Source organism: Drosophila takahashii, chromosome 2R (assembly GCF_030179915.1).
Source record: "Drosophila takahashii strain IR98-3 E-12201 chromosome 2R, DtakHiC1v2, whole genome shotgun sequence".
In the NCBI taxonomy this organism is placed as follows: Eukaryota; Metazoa; Arthropoda; class Insecta; order Diptera; family Drosophilidae; genus Drosophila; species Drosophila takahashii.
The window spans coordinates 31,950,388-31,970,900 of NC_091679.1; the positions used below are offsets into that span (position 1 = coordinate 31,950,388).

General features: G+C 41.0%; 4 protein-coding genes across 4 annotated transcripts; 2 read left to right on the forward strand and 2 right to left on the reverse strand.

Moving 5' to 3' along the window:
• Positions 1–5,354: 5,354 nt before the first annotated feature.
• On the forward strand, positions 5,355–6,966 carry LOC108062533 (polyadenylate-binding protein 1-B). Its single transcript, XM_017149249.3, has 3 exons — positions 5,355–5,456; positions 6,079–6,140; positions 6,580–6,966. The coding sequence occupies exons 1-3, from the start codon at positions 5,436–5,438 to the stop codon at positions 6,836–6,838; spliced, it is 342 nt and encodes a 113-aa protein (XP_017004738.2). The 5' UTR covers positions 5,355–5,435; the 3' UTR covers positions 6,839–6,966.
• A 239-nt stretch (positions 6,967–7,205) lies between these two features.
• LOC108062539 (uncharacterized) lies at positions 7,206–7,945 on the forward strand. Its single transcript, XM_017149256.3, has 4 exons — positions 7,206–7,414; positions 7,466–7,554; positions 7,611–7,743; positions 7,804–7,945. The coding sequence occupies exons 1-4, from the start codon at positions 7,291–7,293 to the stop codon at positions 7,872–7,874; spliced, it is 417 nt and encodes a 138-aa protein (XP_017004745.1). The 5' UTR covers positions 7,206–7,290; the 3' UTR covers positions 7,875–7,945.
• A 1,242-nt stretch (positions 7,946–9,187) lies between these two features.
• Positions 9,188–11,028, reverse strand: LOC108062569 (uncharacterized). The gene is made up of 2 exons (XM_017149297.3): positions 10,216–11,028; positions 9,188–9,797 (listed from the first exon to the last, which is right to left on the reverse strand). The coding sequence occupies exons 1-2, from the start codon at positions 10,756–10,758 to the stop codon at positions 9,318–9,320; spliced, it is 1,023 nt and encodes a 340-aa protein (XP_017004786.3). The 5' UTR covers positions 10,759–11,028; the 3' UTR covers positions 9,188–9,317.
• Positions 11,029–13,257: 2,229 nt separating this feature from the next.
• Lnpk (zinc-ribbon metal-binding protein lunapark) lies at positions 13,258–15,905 on the reverse strand. Its single transcript, XM_017149296.3, has 6 exons — positions 15,749–15,905; positions 15,404–15,633; positions 15,189–15,321; positions 14,515–14,950; positions 13,800–13,976; positions 13,258–13,592 (listed from the first exon to the last, which is right to left on the reverse strand). The coding sequence occupies exons 1-6, from the start codon at positions 15,773–15,775 to the stop codon at positions 13,426–13,428; spliced, it is 1,170 nt and encodes a 389-aa protein (XP_017004785.2). The 5' UTR covers positions 15,776–15,905; the 3' UTR covers positions 13,258–13,425.
• Positions 15,906–20,513: the final 4,608 nt, after the last annotated feature.

The window sequence follows — 20,513 nt, forward strand, 5'->3', positions numbered from 1 at the left end:
TAATTCAGGCCGGGGTTGTTCTTCATCAGCGCCTCGCCATCGACTTCACAAATCTGCGCCGCAGTCTGCGCAGGCGCATGCGCAGCAGTCGCAGTCAGCGTTGGCGTCAGTAGAGGCAGGAGATTCGAACTCCGATGGGATTCGCGAAGGCCAAGATGAGCTCATTAGGCAGCTAATTTGCATACCAGGAACTCCTAGGAATTCTAAGTCTCAGCAAAGGTTACGCCCCTAAGCAAGTCATCAAGAGAATGGGGATTGCCCAATAGCCAAATTAAAAATAACATGAACAAAAAAAAAATCATTAAATAAATAACACATTTTTAACAAATTGTTTTTAAAATTACTTTATATAGATTTGATTATAGATTTTCCTAAGCATAATTTTGAATTCTTTTGAAATTTATTAAATAATTATGACATTTATTTATTAGAAAAAAACTTTGGACCAAGTTTATTTTTTACTTACCATCTTTTTTGTATGTCATAACTAAACGCATTTGAATTGTTTATTTTTTACTTACCATCTTTATACCCTTGCAGAGGGTATTATGATTTCAGTCAGAAGTTTGCAACGCAGTGAAGGAGACGTTTCCGACCCCATAAAGTATATATATTCTTGATCAGCATCACTAGACGAGTCGATCTAGCCATGTCCGTCTGTCCGTCTGTCCGTCCGTTTCTACGCAAACTAGTCTCTCAGTTTTAAAGCTATCGGGATGAAACTTTCGTAAATATGTCGGAACCAAACGGATCGGACAACTATATCTTATAGCTCCCATAGGAAGGATCAAAAAAAAAAACGTAAAAAAATTCTAGCTCCGGTGTTTTTTGAAATTTTACCTTCTACTCATGGGAACATTTTTTTTTATATATTTCTGAATTTCGGTTTTTTTGTTTTTTAAATCGGATCACTATATCATATAGCTGCCATAGGAACGGTCGAAAAATTAAATGGAAATTAATGGGAAAAAAATTATATCTTTGTTGGTTTTTATTACAGTTCCTTCTACTCTGGGATATGACTATTTTGAAATATTTCCGAATTTCGATTTTAATTTTAAAAAGATCGAACTACTATATCATATAGCTGTGATAGAAACGATCGAAAAATTAATGTGAAATAATAAGAAATTTAAAATTTTTGCGATTTGTAAATTAATAGAATGATCTGCAAGGGTATATAAGCTTCGGCTTGCCGAAGCTTCCTTTCTTGTTTTTGTTTGTCATAAGTAAACGTATTTGAATTGTTTTCGAAATGGTACGGAATTTCAATATTCTTTATTTAATGTTTAAAATGTAGGTTCTTAACAAGAGCTCCAAGTATTAACTACAATGTAATGAGAGATAAAATGAGAGATAAAATAATAATGAGAGATAAAATAATAAATAAAACTTATGCAATTTACAATAACTTAACAATTAAACCCCCATAATCACTCGTGACCCCGTTATTAAACTTTGGGAAAGAAGACCTAGATGCTAATTTCATAACTCATCTGTCATTAATATTATTTCGATTTGTATTCTTTAGTATTCCGAAATAAATATTTTGTGCAGTAAAGTTGTTAGAAAATATTAGTATTTAAAGTTGTAGACTTGATATTGTTTTGAATGACACGCATAACTATATTTTTTTTAATTCACTCGCGCTAGAAATGTACTTCCTATAGGAATATTATTTGGCTTACCAAAGGTCGTTTTTGACCATTCCTAATTATAAACGGTCGAGGGGCTCCGCCTCCAAGCAGGTCAAGTCTGCTTCGCCAAACAGTTCATATCCAAATGGCCAAAATAGAAGCCCGGCACTGGCACTTCCACGCATTGCACAATAATTTGTGCTTGTGAATACTTGGCTTTGGGGGCTGCTCCACATATCGCTCATATCGCTTGAATGTGCAGTGTTTGATTTGATTTGGCACTTGTCCCTCGACCCTATCGAAGTCCAAAATCGCATGGCATCAAAATTCACCCGACTTGCGGTGGCGATCGGCGCTTTTGGCGGACGCACTCCGCCTGCCAAGTGGGTGAGGCTCCGATCGATGATATGGGGCCGCGGATCGACCACGTTTCTAGCATATCTGCGTGGAAATTTCAATTTCAGTTTCAGGTCGTGTCTAACTGGAAGATATTGGCGGCAGATACGATACGATGTCGATGTCGAACCGATTGCCGATCAGAGCGGAGTGTGGTCCGCAGGAAATCCATGCCTCCAGCCGTGTCATGTAATCCGCATCGATTGGGTAAACGATTTCTGCGATGGCGCATAAATTGTGTCCGAAAACTGATTGGCAGTTGTGGGCCAGCAGGAAGCCCCCGCTAATAACACGTACCAAAATCATCCATCCATCTTGGTTTAGTCGCACCAATATGCAAATCCAAGGAAACAATCTAATAAAAATATCTTGTAGTTTTTAAAGAAGAAAGTGTTCCATTTTTGTTTTACACCATTCATTATCATTGGCATTTTATTTAACTTTTTTAACATTTTTTTTCAAAATTATGAAAGCTAGAAATTTAGCTCTGCACTTCTCATTCAAATCTTTTCAAATAAAACTACCGCCTTTGAAGGCGCAATCTTTAATTTACCAATTTTCTGTGCCTACCCATTTAATAACCATTCACTTAGCATCCCAAAAGCTTTAACATTTTTTAAGTGTTAGTTCAAGCGTATAAATCACTTAACCACTTCACAGACTACCAACTCTACTAAAATAAATAGTTAATTTTCCCAAAATACCATAACAACTTATTACCATCCAGGCATTTGCAGTAAAAGAGGAAACAATTTCCAGTTTCATAGACTCTAGAACTGATATTCAATTACTCAGATATTAATCAAATTCTAGTGTTCATCAGTCTCCACTGGAACGCGTTAGATTGATTTATGGGGTAGATATCTCATATCAATCTGGCTGGCTTTTATCAAAAACGATTTGTCCACTCATGTTTAACCGATCGACTGAACAGCCGGTCATGTTCCGCCGTCCAATTAGACAGCTATTTCGTTTGGCTATATGTATCTGCATAACGACGAGCACTTGGCGTGTTTTACATCATGTTGGTGCTGAGTGAACCATTGAGTCGGCCTGTGCGTCAGAGTCTCAATTGGAGGCTGGCTCTAGTGGCCAGCTGTTCGACTCTGGGTACCAGAGATCTATTACACAGAAAAAACTAGTACTTACATATTCAGAGCTTATCAGCTCAGCTTATCAGAGCTTTAGTATGATAAAAGTATTGTATATTTCTAATTGTTATTTTGAAATTAAATATTTAGAACGCCAAAAAGTATTTTACATTACCAATATATTTTTGTAATGCAACCTACAAACTTTAGGGATTGTCAGGTACTGAACAACATCATAAATATCTCAAAAACGTCATTTCAACATATTATTAAATGATATAATCTTTTAGTCCTTTTCGATAGAATTTCTTACTTTTATCTAGATCAAAATAATCATCGAATCCTAGACCCCATTTCTTTATGTGCAGTTTTTGGACCTGGTCCGAGTTTTAGTGTGGTCCACATTCACAGAAATCAAAACTCACCCAACAGGAAGTATTTGCATGTGCAGATCTCGGGATCCCGAACCAAAACGATTCGCGAGCGCGTTCGCAGAAAGCGAAAGTAATCATCCACCGCAGCGGCCACCGGGTGGATTATTGTTTGGTTTTGCCCACGGGCACGCATGGTTAAAGGGGGCGCGGGGCGGCCGGGGGGGGGGGGGCGTGGCATGGAAGCCATGGCATATTTATCGCACAGACAAATATCCATTATGCAATTTGGCATGTCTAAAACGAGCAATTTGCCGCAAATGCAATAATATCCCGGCAAAGGGGGTGGGGTAAGCCGGTGGCTTGGTGGCTCGGCTCATCGGTGGTTCGGTGGGGCAGGATGGCAGTGGTGCGCCCTCAAACGCAGCCAAAACACACTGGCCTACATATACACAGAAAACCCGAAAGAGTAAAGGAGAAAATAAAATAATGATAGTGATAGTTTAACCCATTTTGGGCCGACTAACTTTGTGGGTTGTTTACAAATTAGGTATAAATTTTATAAGTTTAAAGTACCGAATTATGAAGTGAAGTTTGGAAAATGTAATATACTTTGAATATAATACAAAAATTTTAAGCTTAGAAAAGTTCTGATAGTCTAACTCTAGAACAATAAAATGAAGTAATAAAACCTTTTAAAAAAATTCTTTTGCCAAATATGTTTTAAAAAATAGTTGAATAGATAGGGGAATTTATAAAATTTTATAATAATTAACATTTGTTTTTATAATTCCTTATTTATTTTCTATTTTTTTCAATTTGGGTTACTAAACACGCGCCTCCCTGTTCAGCCTTAAATGGGTTAAGGAAAGTCCGCAAATTAAAGCTCTTGACAGTTGATTTAACACACAGCAGCAACATGCAACAACTAGTTGCAACAGCAGCTGGCGTGGCCAACGCGTTATGTCAGGGGCATTATAGAATGGGCCAAAAAAGATAAAAAATCAAAATCGAATTTCTGTAAAATCGTGTGATGCATTGCTTGATTAGCGCCACCACTGTTACTGTTAAGTAATTGCCCGAAATGCGTTTTATTGCAAATTTACGGCGTACGTGTTTCGTGTTTCATGTGTCGTGATGAGTTTGTTTTTTTTTTGTTTGAGTACATCCAAAAGTTGACTCCTGTAATTCCGACGCTGACCCATATTAATTGACACCACCGGCGACAGTTACCACAAAAATACAAAAAAAGTAAACATTCAAGGTCGTTCGCTGGAGATGGCTTCAAACCGATATGGAAGGGCCAAAAATTTGGATTAGCGTGACAACTTTGTTTTTTGTCTCCGCGCTCACGTTCACTTTTTGTGGCGGTCCGCAGAAGGCCGCTAAGTGATCCATTCAGCAACGTTATATGTGCTACTTGGTCATTCACTTGGAATAATTTTACCCCCACTCCGCGCTGTTTTGCGATTATGATTATGAAATGAGTGTAATTTGCCTCGTATTGCACAAAGGCCCCCGACAAGTCAAAGTTCGATCGTCTGCCTTTGTGGACAACTGAAGCATGGACCGCTCCTAACCCTCCCCCTTCCACCGTTCAATGGGTCTTAACCCCTCGTAAACAGAAGTCGACAACAGGTAATACCTACCTGCTAACATATGGCCAACAGTTCGACGTCCACTGTTATGGTTATTGTCGCTCTGCTGTTGCTGCCGATGTTGCTGTTGCCGCCGATGTTGCTGTTGGGCTTCGCTGTTGTTGCTGCCGCTGCTGCACCAACGTCACGTCTTTCTTGTGCAGCGCAGTCGGCTGTCTTGGCAACAACAAAACCGCTGTTGGCGCCGGGTATAAAACGGATGAGTCGCAGCCTGTGGTTATCAGTCACCACCTGACAGTGCTCCGGTTTTCGCATTTCGCAGAAGAGTTCAACTCACCAACAATGTCCGCCCTGAAAGTATTCGTAAGTGCGACAAGGATATCGGTCTTAAAAGTGCTTAACAAATTCCCTCTGTTTGGAGCTGAAAAAGGATTAAAATCAAGTGGACTATCGTGAACAAAATTGAATCATCGGAAAATAATATAAATAACCTATAACAGAAAATATAAATTAAAATTGATCTTGTTTAACAATCAAAATTAACAAAATCAACAAATTAAAATTTACGAATCGTTATTTTCTTGGATATAAAGTTGTGTGTCTTATATTATTTTGGAAAGAAGTCCCATCTGACATTTTACTATAAAATCCGCTTCTCAAAATACAAATTTTCCTTTAAGATAAATGTAGATTTTCAACAGTTATATTCCCTTTTTATTGTTCTATTTTTAATTAATTTATGAAGATCATCTAACTGAATCGTTATTACTTTTAGTATGTTACATATTCATTCAAGTATTTCTACCACATTGTCTGCTTAATTTTTTCTCAAATGCCTTGAAAATTTATCATACGGCTTTTAAATAAATATCAGGAACAGTTATCTAGCTTGAGCCAAATTAAGATTAATTATATTGATTATTTTCAATATACAATTTTTTTGCACTTTTAACTCGGGCCTAAACACTTCCTTATCCCCTTTCAGATCTTCGTTGCCCTCTTCGCCGTGGCCTACTGCGCCCCCAGTCCTGGCTTCTTTGGCAAACAGTGAGTATCTCCGGTCGATCTGCATCTGCACCTGAACTGATCCATAAATAACCCGAGCGAATCGATAAAAATACCCATTTCCCGCTTTATGCTAAGCTAACGAGCGGTCGCATGGCTTTTTAAACGCTGCGACTGGGCACTGTGGGTATATAAAATATGTGTCCGATTGCGATCGAATTGAGCAATCAAAACGCTTGTAGCACTTAGAGCGCCCCGCTCCAATCGCAGTCTCTATATCATTGAACTTAGCCGATCTTGGCTTGGCCCGCGGCTTAGGAATTTCACAGGCTGCGGCCCGGCATTTAATTCATTGTAATGCGCGCATAATTGTGCGAACTAATTGCCAATTCCGATTGGCTGCCAAGACACAGGGTTCAAGCAACTGATTAGCTAATGTTATATAGCTGCCAATCTGACCGATTTCACTTTCGATCCGCAGCGAGCACCACACGATCCACGTGCCGTACAAGGTGCACACGGTGCACCATCACCACGTCCAGAAGGTCCATGTGCCGGTGGTGAAGCACGTGCCAGTGCCCATCTACAAGGAGGTCCCCGTACACCATGTCCACCACGAGGAGATCCCGGTGCCAGTGCACCACGTCCACCACGAGGAGGTGCCCATCCACCATGTCTTCGATGACCACCACCACGACCACCATGGTTGGGGCTCCCACCACGGACACGGCTGGCTGTAAGCCACCAGCTGGTCTGCTTGTCCGTCAACCCACCCACTCAGTCTAATAAAAAGCAGCCTGTAAATACTGTACAATGCCTAAGTTAAAGAATGTAAATAAAATCACAATTCGACTGTACACAGAATCAATTTTGCGCATTTATTGTAGGGCTCGTAGATAACCCACACAACGGGTATATATATAATTCGTTTATGATATGAATTTATTGTTTTTTAAGTTTTTTATAATATAATGGTTTTATCATAATCACAATTTTAATTATTAAACGTGCTCTGATTTTAGTTAAAAATTGTTTTATTAAAAATTGGGATACTTTTAGAACTGTAAATACAATTACTTTTGAATTCACTGTCAAAACTTACACAACTGCCGCTCTAACAATTTAAAATCCACAAACCCAGATCGAAAATATTATAACGAAGACCTCAAACGTTCTATAGACCACCGGCAATATGATCTATCTACAGAGTTGCTGCTGCTGCGTAGATCTACGCATCGGTACCATTGTCATTGGAATTCTGCATATTATAGCGGATATCCTAGGAGGTACCTTTGTTGCATTATTCGGGGAGTCTGGTAAATGGAGTTTTGGGACTTAAGGAACAGACTTAACCTGGTAGCCCGCAGGTATTCCCGATTTGGGTCACACTCTATTCATTATCTTCATGATGCTGCACATACTGAGCTGCGTATTCCTGATCATCGGCTGCTTTCGAGTGAGATATTATTTATTTCGAATCATTGTAATTATAATCTTTATTATTTCCCCTAGTTAAAGAGCAGCTGGATGCTCTTTTATATAATAATGACTATGATTATGACCCTGGCTATGATCATACTGATAATATCCGACGTTATACTCGTCATTTGGTACTGGGTAATGGTCACCTATGCCTTAATGTTCTGTGAGTAGCCTTGAGCTCCTGATTGCTGCAGATATTTTCAATAATCGACAACTCTTTCAGTTTTATGCCTATATTTCTGGCTGGTGGCCTACTCCTTTTACGCCGCCCTTGGAGGAGCTCTGTTCATCTGATCTAATACCATATAAATCTTGTATTAAATTGTACCGTGCTGATGGCAATAAAATCTTCTGTTCCTTGACAATTTATGGTCCTATTTAATCAGATTTTAGGGTTACAGGTCACAGGTCTGAAGTCCTCCATAGACATACTCAATTATTGATTTTTATTTATTTTTTATTTTGTACTTAGCATATTAACTTTTGTAGTTTCCAAGAATTCAAATAATAATTTTCCAATAATGAAATCTTACTTTATGATTACACATGTTTATAAAATTACTTTCATGAGTTGCACATTTTTTCCCACAGAGTTAAATAAAATAATTATTAATAGCGCCAAAAAATGGGGCAATGCCATATTGATTATAAATAAAACGAAATTTCGATTGCACGCACATTTCAGGTGAATTGGTCGGGAATGTGATAGTTTCGATTGGATCATTGCTCCATTAGTTAATCCCATTGCAAGACTGTAATTTGCAGTTGCACTTGACCTTGGGCTTGCCTCCCGAAGGCGGCAATTAAGCCGAAGTTTTGCAAGAACGACTTTCACAAAGCACTCACTCGACCAGCTCCGACTGAGGTCGACTGCCAGTCCGCTCCGCTCCCTTCCGATCTGGACCGATCCGATCCGGTCCGGTCACTCCGCTCCTTGCCCACGTAATGCTGTAACTCAGGGGCGTGGCAGGGCACATTCTCGGGGCATGAGAGCGACAGTTCCTAGTTCAACACGCTTAAAACTGGTCCTACGCCAATGGAAATTTTTAATTAAATAGTATTATATTGAATGTAGAATTTCGGCCTTTAATTCTCTTAAGGATATTTGTTAGTACTTTTAAATATTTTCATTAAAATTGGAAAGCTTTTTCATTATTATTTTTGGCACCCCAATCAATATGTGACTTTAATTGATATGTCACTTTAATTGAATTGTAAAAGTTCTTCTAAAATAGTTATTCATTTAAATACACATATATACTTCTATCTCACCTTTATTTAAGAGGTAAACTTCTCATTGGTTTTTTCAAATTCTCTTCGATTCTGAGAATCTTTAAACTTTCTTTTATTTTATGATGGTTTTTTTCATATTTTGTCGAGATAATATTCTACATTTATTGTTGACGACTTCTAGCATCTTTTTGATTTTAAACCGCTTTTGAATTCAAAGGATCTTTTCCTTATGGGATTTATGTTGCTATTGAAAATATACTTCGTATTTCTTCTTTCCAATTAAGATTGAAGAATAGAAAAAATTGGTTAAAATGTCTATTGATTTATTAGTAAGAAAAACCCCCACTAATATATTTTAGCCATATAAAGTCGAATTTCTTTTACCAACATTTTGCATTTATTTCGGCGCCAACAACAAAGAATTTCAGATTAATGTCCACTAATTGAGAACTGGGGAAAGGCGAAGCGTTAGAGTAAGTCGCGGGTAGCCGCAAGAGAAGCGCTTTAGTTGCAGTAGGGGAAGTTGGGGCACTGGTGCGGCGAGACTCCGGCGGGATAGAGACGCTCCGTCCAGCCGGGAAGCGGAGGAGCAGCCACCGGGGCACCGGCGTGTCCGGCATTCACGTCGCAGTACGGATAGTTGGGGCACGTCTGGGGATTGATGCCAGCCGGATACTTGTCGCCACCGGCGGCAGGGGCCGGAGCCGCGTTCCACGAGGGCTGGGGCTGCCATTGGGGCTGAGGCTGGGGGTTCCACTGCTGCTGGGGCTGCTGCCACTGTGGCTGCGGCTGCGCGTTCCACTGGGGCTGCGGCTGCTGCCACTGCGGCTGCGGGGCACCCCACTGTGGCTGGGGATTGTGCAGGCGCGCATTATCACAGATGGGGAAGTTGGGGCAGTCCTGGGGATTGACGCCAGCCGGATACTGGGCAGCAGGTTGGTGCTGTGGCTTGGCCACCGCCAAAGCCACGAAGGTAGCGAAAAGCTGGAAGTATAGAGGTTAAACATTATATAGATATTTTTAATTTCTGCAGGTTTGAGGAATTGATTGATATTTTCTAAGGCATTAACATAAAATAGGCATCAGCAAAAATAATGTAGATTTGAAAAAGGATTTTTAAGTGGAGAAAAATAAGATTGAAATAAGGAGTCATTTAAATTGGAGTTTTTAAAATTTCGATATTACCCAAAGTTTAGCTTTTTTATTGCTAATTACAAATAAATATTGATTTTCGTCCAAAAATTAAATATGAACCAATTTTTGAAATGTTATAGATTTTAGCTCCCATCATATTAAATGAATTTTATAGAAACTTAACATTTTTGAATAAAGTTGTGTAAATTTGAAAGAAACTATTTTTAGACTCTAGCCTTGAACAGAGCCTGGCTCAATGGGCACTTACCAGCTTGAAGAACATGTTGGCTGTGCTGAGTGGGTGGGTGGTGCTGGAGTGGAAGTTGGAGTTGGTTCTGGTGTCGGGGGCTATGGTAATCCTTGGCCAAATTGGACTATGAAGTCGTAGCTCAAACTTCCAATTGGGTTCCTGGTCAGCGCTGCACTGCTGCTGCCGAGCCCGGCCATCAAGCTTATATAGCTGGTGCTGCCTAGAACCGACTCTTGGCCGGGTCTCAATCTCAGCCAGAGTCTCTCGGCCCAGACTCGGTTTCACTTTCATTGCTATTGCCGCTGTGATTGTTGCTTTTGCTGCTGCTGCTGCTGCCGCTGCAGTTGCTTTACTTTGCTTTACTTTTGCTTTTGTTTTTGTAGTTGACTGATCTCGCGCATATTTTACTTGATTGGCCCAACAGATTATTATGAGTCTTTGTTGTGGAGCGCGGACAAATAAATCGAACGGGGCCGACGGACAGGCATATAGGTGTACAATGTACAATGTACACATATACGGGTGGGTAATATGCTTAAACACCCAACTATGCAAACACATACGAGTGTGCACTTATATCGAGTTACCGACATGCCGTCATTAGCAATGAACTAAGCCCCCAACTTGCATTTCGGCCAAAAAAAGAAATCTCCGGGCTGGTTTTGTATATTGTGTGTACGAGCATTTTTGACAAAGTCGCGTTGGCGTTTGGCCAATTTTCGATCCGCATTCGCCAGTACCCATGCTTTGGTATGACTTGGGGATCAGCAGTTCGTGAATCACTTTACTCCGATTCCGATTCGGATTCGGATTCGGTATGGGATCGTGTAAGAGGCACAGGTCGCCATCGGTTCTGCCATTGGTTCCACCATCGCCTTGGCATGCCACTGCCACATGTCGCCCGGTCTGCCCGGAAGGCAGCGGTGGTCCGAGTCATTGCAAACGGGTTTCGGTGCAGCGAACTTGCACTAGATCTCAATGCACAACATTCGAGAGGCGGCGTCGGCCCGGGGTTCACTTCTAGGTGTTAGGGCTGGGCGATATGTATTTATAGTTTTGGGCTCTTAACGTACATCTTAAAATTCACCCTATCAATTTTACCGTAAAACCAATAGGAACAACGTAAATTCTTATTTTCTAAGTTTTGAAATTTTATAAAATTAAATTTTAAGTATATCCTAGCTTTTGCATAACAATACAAAACATTTTGAACGTTTAAAAGATGCAGAAAATATTTTTAACAATCAAATTTAACATACAGAAAAACTTTTTTAACTAAAGCCCGTACAGTTTAAAAAGTTTCTCGTCCGCCTGGTAAATATAAAGTAGGGTTAAATCTCTGACTTCCCATACGATTTCAAGGTTCTAACCCTACTTTAAATTAAACAAACGGACGAGAAAACGGCCCTAAGGATGCTTGTTCCAGTTGAACAAAATTTAGTGTAATTATAGTAAAACATTTTAAAAATTTAACAGTTCTTAACTTAAAGAGTGATTGGAGTTATATCTTTTTATTTGAAGTATCTTATATTAAGGGACTATAAGTATCAGAAATTACTAAACAAATAATTCTACGCATTCCATCCCTAGTTTCAGATTTTATCCGCTGGCAGTTCTATTTCCGATAACCCGTTATAGGTTGACGGCCGTTCACTCATTCGCACCACGCAGTGCCAGTGAAACTGAGTTCGAGACCGCCTTACGCACCAACGATCGACGACTTCCTGGGCGACTTCGTCAGGCTGAGTTGGGAAATTCAATTACGTGGAAAAGAGCGAAAATCGCACTACCACACAAATTATGAGCTAATCAGGCAGCGCCCAGTGCCCGCGGGTCGGCACACGACGATCGGGCTTACATGGCTACATATATGAACATGTTATATTGGGGGACAGACGTGCCCAATTGTTGGCAACGGTGTAACAGATTTAGTTTAATTCTTATAATTTGTGTTTGCCGCCAGCCATTGGCAGGAATTTGCGCGGGCGCGGCACCGTCCAATCCACACACTCCAATCCCTGCCCCGCTGCTCCACTGTGATTACTACTATACAGAGAAAAAACAAGATCAGTTCTACATGCAAACATTGCGTTTTCACTATTTTTATACAATTTGGTTACAATAAAATTATTTGGGTTCTAACAATATGATTAAAGGTGTGATAAGTTCTTAAAGTTTTGGAAATTTTTCAGTTCTTATTCGGGTTAAATTGATTTTAAAATAATTATTTAAATTAATCAAAAAAATCATGAATCATTAAAATGTGAAATATAATTTAGAAGCGTTTTGAGATTCTAAAATATATACTTCTGATTTTATACAATTTTTACTATTTATTAAAAATTATCAATACATTAAAAATTATTTAAGATTGTAAGTTACAAATATCAATCTATATTTTCAGTACGATTTTATCAGGGCTTTTAAATATTACTTCAGAAATGGTAAACATTCACCTACAATTTGTTAGGACTTAAATCTTTGCTTTACATGAGAAAAGAACTAGCGTTTCACAGATATTTGCTGTTCTTCCTATATAAAATTAAAAACTTTTTCCGAATTATCGGAAATTAATTACCAAATTGGGTGATTTTTTCGTGTGTAGGTGGGCGCTGGTGGTGCTGGTGTTGGCCGGCTAATGCGTTATGTTACGTTGCTGCACCGCCAGATTGCCAGGCAGCCAGCCAGCCGATCGATCTCGTTAGCCTTGATCAATGGCCCGGAAAAACAGAATAAAGCTAAATAAAAGCCAGCGAAATTGAAATTGTTGACCGTTCGCATAATGCAGTGTTAGTCTGGAGTCGCGCAGTCGCATGTGTGTGTTCTCGCGCTTGTAAGTAAGTATCGCTGCTGGCCAAGTGATATCGCCAGCGTTGTCGGGTTTGCCTTTTTTGTCACACGCCGCGGCGTGCTTTAAATTATTATGCCATTAGTTGTCGCCTTATTTTGTCTAGATTTTAATTATCAATTTCCTTCTATGCTGACAGTTGTGGGAGTGCTAACGCCCACACCTCGGGCGACTAGGAGGCTGACCCAAAGAAAGTGCGGGTTACTTGAAAATTAATGTTTTCCATTCAATGTATTCATTCTTCTACAATAAATTCATGATAACAAATATCGTTGAAATTTGCTTACCAATAAAAAATTAAATAAGTAAGCTAAAAAGCAAATAATCCAAGAATTTTGCTTGACTGGCGCCTAGAAGGTGTATATCAATGTGGTTTGCCCTCAGGAGCTCGCGGCCACCTCAGCTTTGCTGACTTCGGCTGCGGAAGGTCCAGTCTCGGTTGTTTCAGTCTCCATTGCCAAGTCTTCCGTTGCGGTGGTGGCATCCATATCAGTTTCACTCGATGGCACGTTTTGAAGCAGAGCTCTTCGCACTGATGGCTCCTTATCTGAAAATGTAATCAATATTAAATTAAAGGCTTTTTTCGTAGTAATAGTACTCATGGGGGGAAACCAGTTTACAAGTAAATATATAAGTTGAGTGAATTCCCACTTTTTTTAAACAAATCAAAAAATACTTGTAAATAAAGATTCTGTGACAAAAATGCAATAAAATGACTTCATACTGCGGTCCCCCTATTAGATTAAATACGTACCAGAGTCATCATCGGATGATTCACTATCTGAGCTGTCGTTTCGCTTAGTTGCGGCTTCCGATGGTGGATCCAGGGAAAGACGAGGGGCCACAGGCCGCTTCTTTCTTGCCGGGTTAAGTACTTGGCAGAATGCACACCTGAAGGTAGTGTACTCGTATTCCTCCTTGGGCAGCATTCCTGTGAGATAGAGCAGTCAAGGTAAACAATTTAATTTCTTTGTTTAATCGAACTTCAAAAACTCGATAACTAAGAGTGGCAATACAATTATGAGCAAAAGAGATTTTCATATTTCTATAAGGAACTCTGTCACTTAAAGCTTAAAGTTAATTCCAAAATAAAATTTGAAAATAAGTATTTTTCCGAATCCTTATATAAAAAGGACTATCAGTAACCTGAACTTTTCTGGCTGAAAATCCTACCATTTTTACTTGAAAATGTAGTTCGATATTCTATAAATCGAACAGTTGATTATGTTTTTTTTACTAATAATAAACAAAAGCCTCATATATGTTAAAAAATAATAATATTGCATAAAAGTTAAAAAACTCAATATGAAGTAATCTTAATCAGAAAATTTCTACATCATAAACGGATGAAACTCGTTTTTGAGCCAAAATAGGAATGAAAGCGAAATCCCAACCGGTTTCTCAACTTCTTAATGCAATGCGATTCGGTTTCGAGTTATAGAACTTCTACGGCACTGATTATAACCCACCGTTGTGGGCGTGGCACGCCTTGCAGATCATGCCGAATCGATCCTTTGGACTGTCACCCACGATGAAGTCCACTATGCGATCCAGGGCACTTCGTGATCGATCGTCCACGATGGGGAAAGGCGATCGTCGACGCAACTCTTGAACGGCTCGCAACTGCGGTGATGCTGACGTCACCGGTGCCAATGACTGTGTGCTAATAACGCTGCTATTTAGCGATGTACTGTTGTTGTTATTGTTGCGGTAGACACTGGTGTATGGTGCAAGCGACCGCTGCTGCTGTTGCTGTCCGCCAGTTGCTGCAGTTCGGGCGGCGGCGGCGGCTGCCGGCTGAGGAGACCGCTCAACCAGCGAGCGGTTGGGCGTTGATCCGGTCGGAAGACCGCTGATGCGGAGCTGCTTTTTATCGCCAAAGCGCTCCAGGAGATTCACTGCCACCTGTGGAAAGCATTATATGATTAATTTGGTTATAAAGTATATTTATAAGATGCGATTTAAGTTCATAATATAAGAATAGACTTTTAAGATCAAAATAAGTTCAGATTATAAGAATAGACCTTTAAGACCTTCCCACAAAATCTGAGTTTTAGGGTTACATATATAATATTTCCACATAATTTTTTAGCTCTAAAACTCAGTAGTTGTTAGAAGATTTTATTGGAACCCAGAACCCCACCTTATAGGTCTCTTTGTCCATGACCTGCTCCAATATCTTGCGCTTGTCCTCCTTCAGACGCGCCAGCTTATCGCCATTTTTGTTGAGCTTGCGCTGAAAGTACCACGTAAACAGCCGCCGCAGAAAGATAATGCTAGTGATGCCGAGGAAGAGGAAATTCAAGGTCAGTCAGGAACCGGATTTAATAGATCTCTGGGATCTTTGGCAGCACTCACACAATCGGAAAGAGGAGCAGCGGGACGAGGTACATGAAGCACTCCTGAACGGTGGGCGGGAAGTAGAAGAAGTACCAGAGTCCGAAGCCCACGATATAGGCGCCGATGGTGAAGCCCACAAAATTCGTCACGAACCGCCGCTTCCGCTCCTCGGTGTTGATCATGTACTTCTCCAACGCCTGGATCTGCGTCTGCAGCCCCTCCAGAACCGCCTCCGTAGACTTGTCCTTCTATAATTAGATTCGTGGTTTCACGACACATATTTTTTTCGAGGGGTCTTAGTATTTTCGCACTGTTGCACTGCGGGAATTTGGCTGCGGGGTGGCGGCCAGCGGATATACGCACCCGGAACTTGGACAGCACGAATCCCATGGTGTAGTGGTAGGAATCTAACTAGAAACGAACAAACCTAAACATTTACTTGGCTATTATTATATTTTGCTATTTAACCGCCCGCTTGCCTAGGAATTATTTGTCGCTCAGCGTGACCGTGGCTGTACCTTTCGAATATACCGTGGGAAAAATACTTAAATACCAACTGAAAACTTGGGGTACTATCGCAGACTCAAACCACGGGAGAACTTTTTGTTGGACGGGTTCCGTAGTCTCAAACCACTCAGGAAAGTAACGGTAAGTAGCCACTTTCAAAATTTAAATTTAAAGTAGGGTAAAAAATGATTTCCCATACGATTTCAAGGTTTTAACACTACTTTAAATTTAACAAACGGACGAGAAAACGGCCCTTAGGGTCCCAAAATAAACATAATAAATAAAATATAAATAATAAGAGTCGAATAAAAACCGTCTACCTACAGAGACCATCCGTCGGAAACAATTGGCAGGTACCACAAAGGTAAAACGTGGATTGCCACAGAGCACAGTCACTTGGATAGGCAGTTCCTCAAAGAAACATAACCAAAATGTATTTTTATACCCGTTACTCGTAGAGTAAAAGGGTATATTGTATTCGTGCAACAGCTAGGAGGAAGCGTTTCCGACCCCATAAGGGGCTGTCCATATATTACGCAATCACGTTTTTGGTGATTTTTGACCCCCTCCCCCCCCCTGGAAATCAAACGTAAACTATCAAAAAAACACCCCCCCCCCCCCCAATGATGACGTAATCCCAAGAATACATTTTTTTGTTTTAATCTGTGGATTCAAACGGAGTTGCAACCCAATCTTTAATATTGTTTATAAATGGAGTTTGGTATGACACATTCGGTTCGTCTACGCTGAAATTATCTCCAACATACTCTTCGTCAAGCTATTCCAGGTCTTCGCGTCCTTCGTGTGATTGAACCACTAAACATTCTCTTTTTGCCGCCCAGACACTACAGAAATTTTTTAAGGCGATTTTATTTTTTTCGCTTATCTAAAGAGAGCCAGGAGAAGAAGACCCGTCAGACTTCAACTGACTAGCACCACTTGCTATGGCCATTTGATTCTCGCCGGCAACTGGGCTTGGCCACCTGTTGCTGTTCCTCATTAAGCTTTGACCTGTAGCTTAAATCGATGGTGTTTGTCTTACAGATCTTACCATCTTACCATCCTCGATGGCATCCAGCACCGCTGAGAGATAGAGTTTATAGTAATCCAAACGAGCGTAATCCATTCGCAAAATGCTCCAATTGCAAAATGCTCCAATTACAAAATGCTCAATTGCAAAATGCTCCAGTCTCAAAATGCTCCAGTCGCAAAATGCTCCAGTCGCAAAATGCTGCAGTCGCAAAATGCTCCAGTCGCAAAATGCTCCAGTCTCAAAATGCTCCAGTCTCAAAATGCTCCAGTCTCAAAATGCTCCAGTCTCAAAATGCTCCATTGGCAAAATGCTCCAGTCTCAAAATGCTCCAGTCACAAAATGCTCCAGTCTCAAAATGCTCCAATCCCAAAATGCTCCAGTCGCAAAATGCTCAAAATGCTCCAGTCTCAAAATGCTCCAGTCTCAAAATGCTCCAATCCCAAAATGCTCCAGTCTCAAAATGCTCAATCCCAAAATGCTCCAATCCCAAAATGCTCCAGTCGCAAAATGCTCCAGTCGCAAAATGCTCCAGTCGCAAAATGCTCCAGTCGCAAAATGCTCCAGTCGCAAAATGCTCCAGTCGCAAAATGCTCCAGTCGCAAAATGCTCCAGTCTCAAAATGCTCCAGTCTCAAAATGCTCCAGTCTCAAAATGCTCCAGTCTCAAAATGCTCCAGTCTCAAAATGCTCCAGTCTCAAAATGCTCCAGTCTCAAAATGCTCCAGTCTCAAAATGCTCCAGTCTCAAAATGCTCCAGTCTCAAAATGCTCCAGTCTCAAAATGCTCCAGTCTCAAAATGCTCCAGTCTCAAAATGCTCCAGTCTCAAAATGCTCCAGTCTCAAAATGCTCCAGTCTCAAAATGCTCCAGTCTCAAAATGCTCCAGTCTCAAATGCTCCAGTCTCAAAATGCTCCAGTCTCAAAATGCTCCAGTCTCAAAATGCACCAGTCTCAAAATGCTCCAGTCTCAAAATGCTCCAGTCTCAAAATGCTCCAGTCTCAAAATGCTCCAGTCTCAAAATGCTCCAGTCTCAAAATGCTCCAGTCTCAAAATGCTCCAGTCTCAAAATGCTCCAGTCTCGAAATGCTCCAGTCTCAAAATGCTCCAGTCTCGAAATGCTCCAGTCTCAAAATGCTCCAGTCTCAAAATGCTCCAGTCTCAAAACGCTCCAGTCTCAAAATGCTCCAGTCTCAAAATGCTCCAATCCCAAAATGCTCCAGTCTCAAAATGCTCCAGTCTCAAAATGCTCCAATCCCAAAATGCTCCAGTCTCAAAATGCTCCAGTCGCAAAATGCTCCAGTCTCAAAATGCTCCAGTCTCAAAATGCTCCTGTCTCAAAATGCTCCAGTCTCAAAATGCTCCAGTCTCAAAATGCTCCAGTCTCAAAATGCACCAGTCTCAAAATGCTCCAGTCTCAAAATGCTCCAGTCTCAAAATGCTCCAGTCTCAAAATGCTCCAGTCGCAAAATGCTCCAGTCTCAAAATGCTCCAGTCTCAAAATGCTCCTGTCTCAAAATGCTCCAGTCTCAAAATGCTCCAGTCTCAAAATGCTCCAGTCTCAAAATGCACCAGTCTCAAAATGCTCCAGTCTCAAAATGCTCCAGTCTCAAAATGCTCCAGTCTCAAAATGCTCCTGTCTCAAAATGCTCCAGTCTCAAAATGCTCCAGTCTCAAAATGCTCCAGTCTCAAAATGCACCAGTCTCAAAATGCTCCAGTCTCAAAATGCTCCAGTCTCAAAATGCTCCAGTCTCAAAATGCTCCAGTCTCAAAATGCTCCAGTCTCAAAATGCTCCAGTCTCAAAATGCACCAGTCTCAAAATGCTCCAGTCTCAAAATGCTCCAGTCTCAAAATGCTCCAGTCTCAAAATGCTCCAGTCTCAAAATGCTCCTGTCTCAAAATGCTCCAGTCTCAAAATGCTCCAGTCTCAAAATGCTCCATTGGCAAAATGCTCCAGTCTCAAAATGCTCCAGTCTCAAAATGCTCCAGTCTCAAAATGCTCCAGTCTCAAAATGCTCCAGTCTCAAAATGCTCCAATCTCAAAATGCTCCAGTCGCAAAATGCTCAAAATGCTCCAGTCTCAAAATGCTCCAGTCGCAAAATGCTCAAAATGCTCCAGTCTCAAAATGCTCCAGTCTCAAAATGCTCCAGTCTCAAAATGCTCTAGTCTCAAAATGCTCCAGTCTCAAAATGCTCCAGTCTCAAAATGCTCCAGTGTCAAAATGCTCCAGTCGCAAAATGCTCCAGTCGCAAAATGCTCCAGTCGCAAAATGCTCCAGTCGCAAAATGCTCCAGTCGCAAAATGCTCCAGTCTCAAAATGCTCCAGTCTCAAAATGCTCCAGTCGCAAAATGCTCCAGTCGCAAAATGCTCCAGTCTCAAAATGCTCCAGTCTCAAAATGCTCCAGTCTCAGAATGCTCCAGTCTCAAAATGCTCCAACCCCAAAATGCTCCAGTCTCAAAATGCTCCAGTCTCAAAATGCTCCAGTCGCAAAATGCTCCAGTCGCAAAATGCTCCAGTCTCAAAATGCTCCAGTCTCAAAATGCTCCAGTCTCAAAATGCTCCAGTCTCAAAATGCTCCAGTCTCAAAATGCTCCAGTCGCAAAATGCTCCAGTCGCAAAATGCTCCAGTCTCAAAATGCTCCAGTCTCAAAATGCTCCAGTCTCAAAATGCTCCAGTCTCAAAATGCTCCAGTCTCAAAATGCTCCAGTCTCAAAATGCTCCAGTCTCAAAATGCTCCAGTCTCAAAATGCTCCAGTCTCAAAATGCTCCAGTCTCAAAATGCTCCAATCCCAAAATGCTCCAATCCCAAAATGCTCCAGTCTCAAAATGCACCAGTCTCAAAATGCTCCAGTCTCAAAATGCTCCAGTCTCAAAATGCTCCAGTCTCAAAATGCTCCAGTCTCAAAATGCTCCAACCCCAAAATGCTCCAGTCTCAAAATGCTCCAGTCTCAAAATGCTCCAGTCTCAAAATGCTCCAGTCGCAAAATGCTCCAGTCTCAAAATGCTCCAGTCTCAAAATGCTCCAGTCTCAAAATGCTCCAGTCTCAAAATGCTCCAGTCTCAAAATGCTCCAGTCTCAAAATGCTCCAGTCTCAAAATGCTCCAGTCTCAAAAGCTCCAGTCGCAAAATGCTCAAAATGCTCCAGTCTCAAAATGCTCCAGTCTCAAAATGCTCCAGTCTCAAAATGCTCCAGTCTCAAAATGCTCCAGTCTCAAAATGCTCCAGTCTCAAAATGCTCCAGTCTCAAAATGCTCCAGTCTCAAAATGCTCCAGTCTCAAAATGCTCCAGTCTCAAAATGCTCCTGTCTCAAAATGCTCCAGTCTCAAAATGCTCCAGTCTCAAAATGCTCCAGTCTCAAAATGCTCCAGTCTCAAAATGCTCCAATCCCAAAATGCTCCAATCCCAAAATGCTCCAGTCGCAAAATGCTCAAAATGCTCCAATCTCAAAATGCTCCAGTCTCAAAATGCTCCAGTCTCAAAATGCTCCAACCCCAAAATGCTCCAGTCTCAAAATGCTCCAGTCTCAAAATGCTCCAGTCTCAAAATGCTCCAGTCTCAAAATGCTCCAGTCTCAAAATGCTCC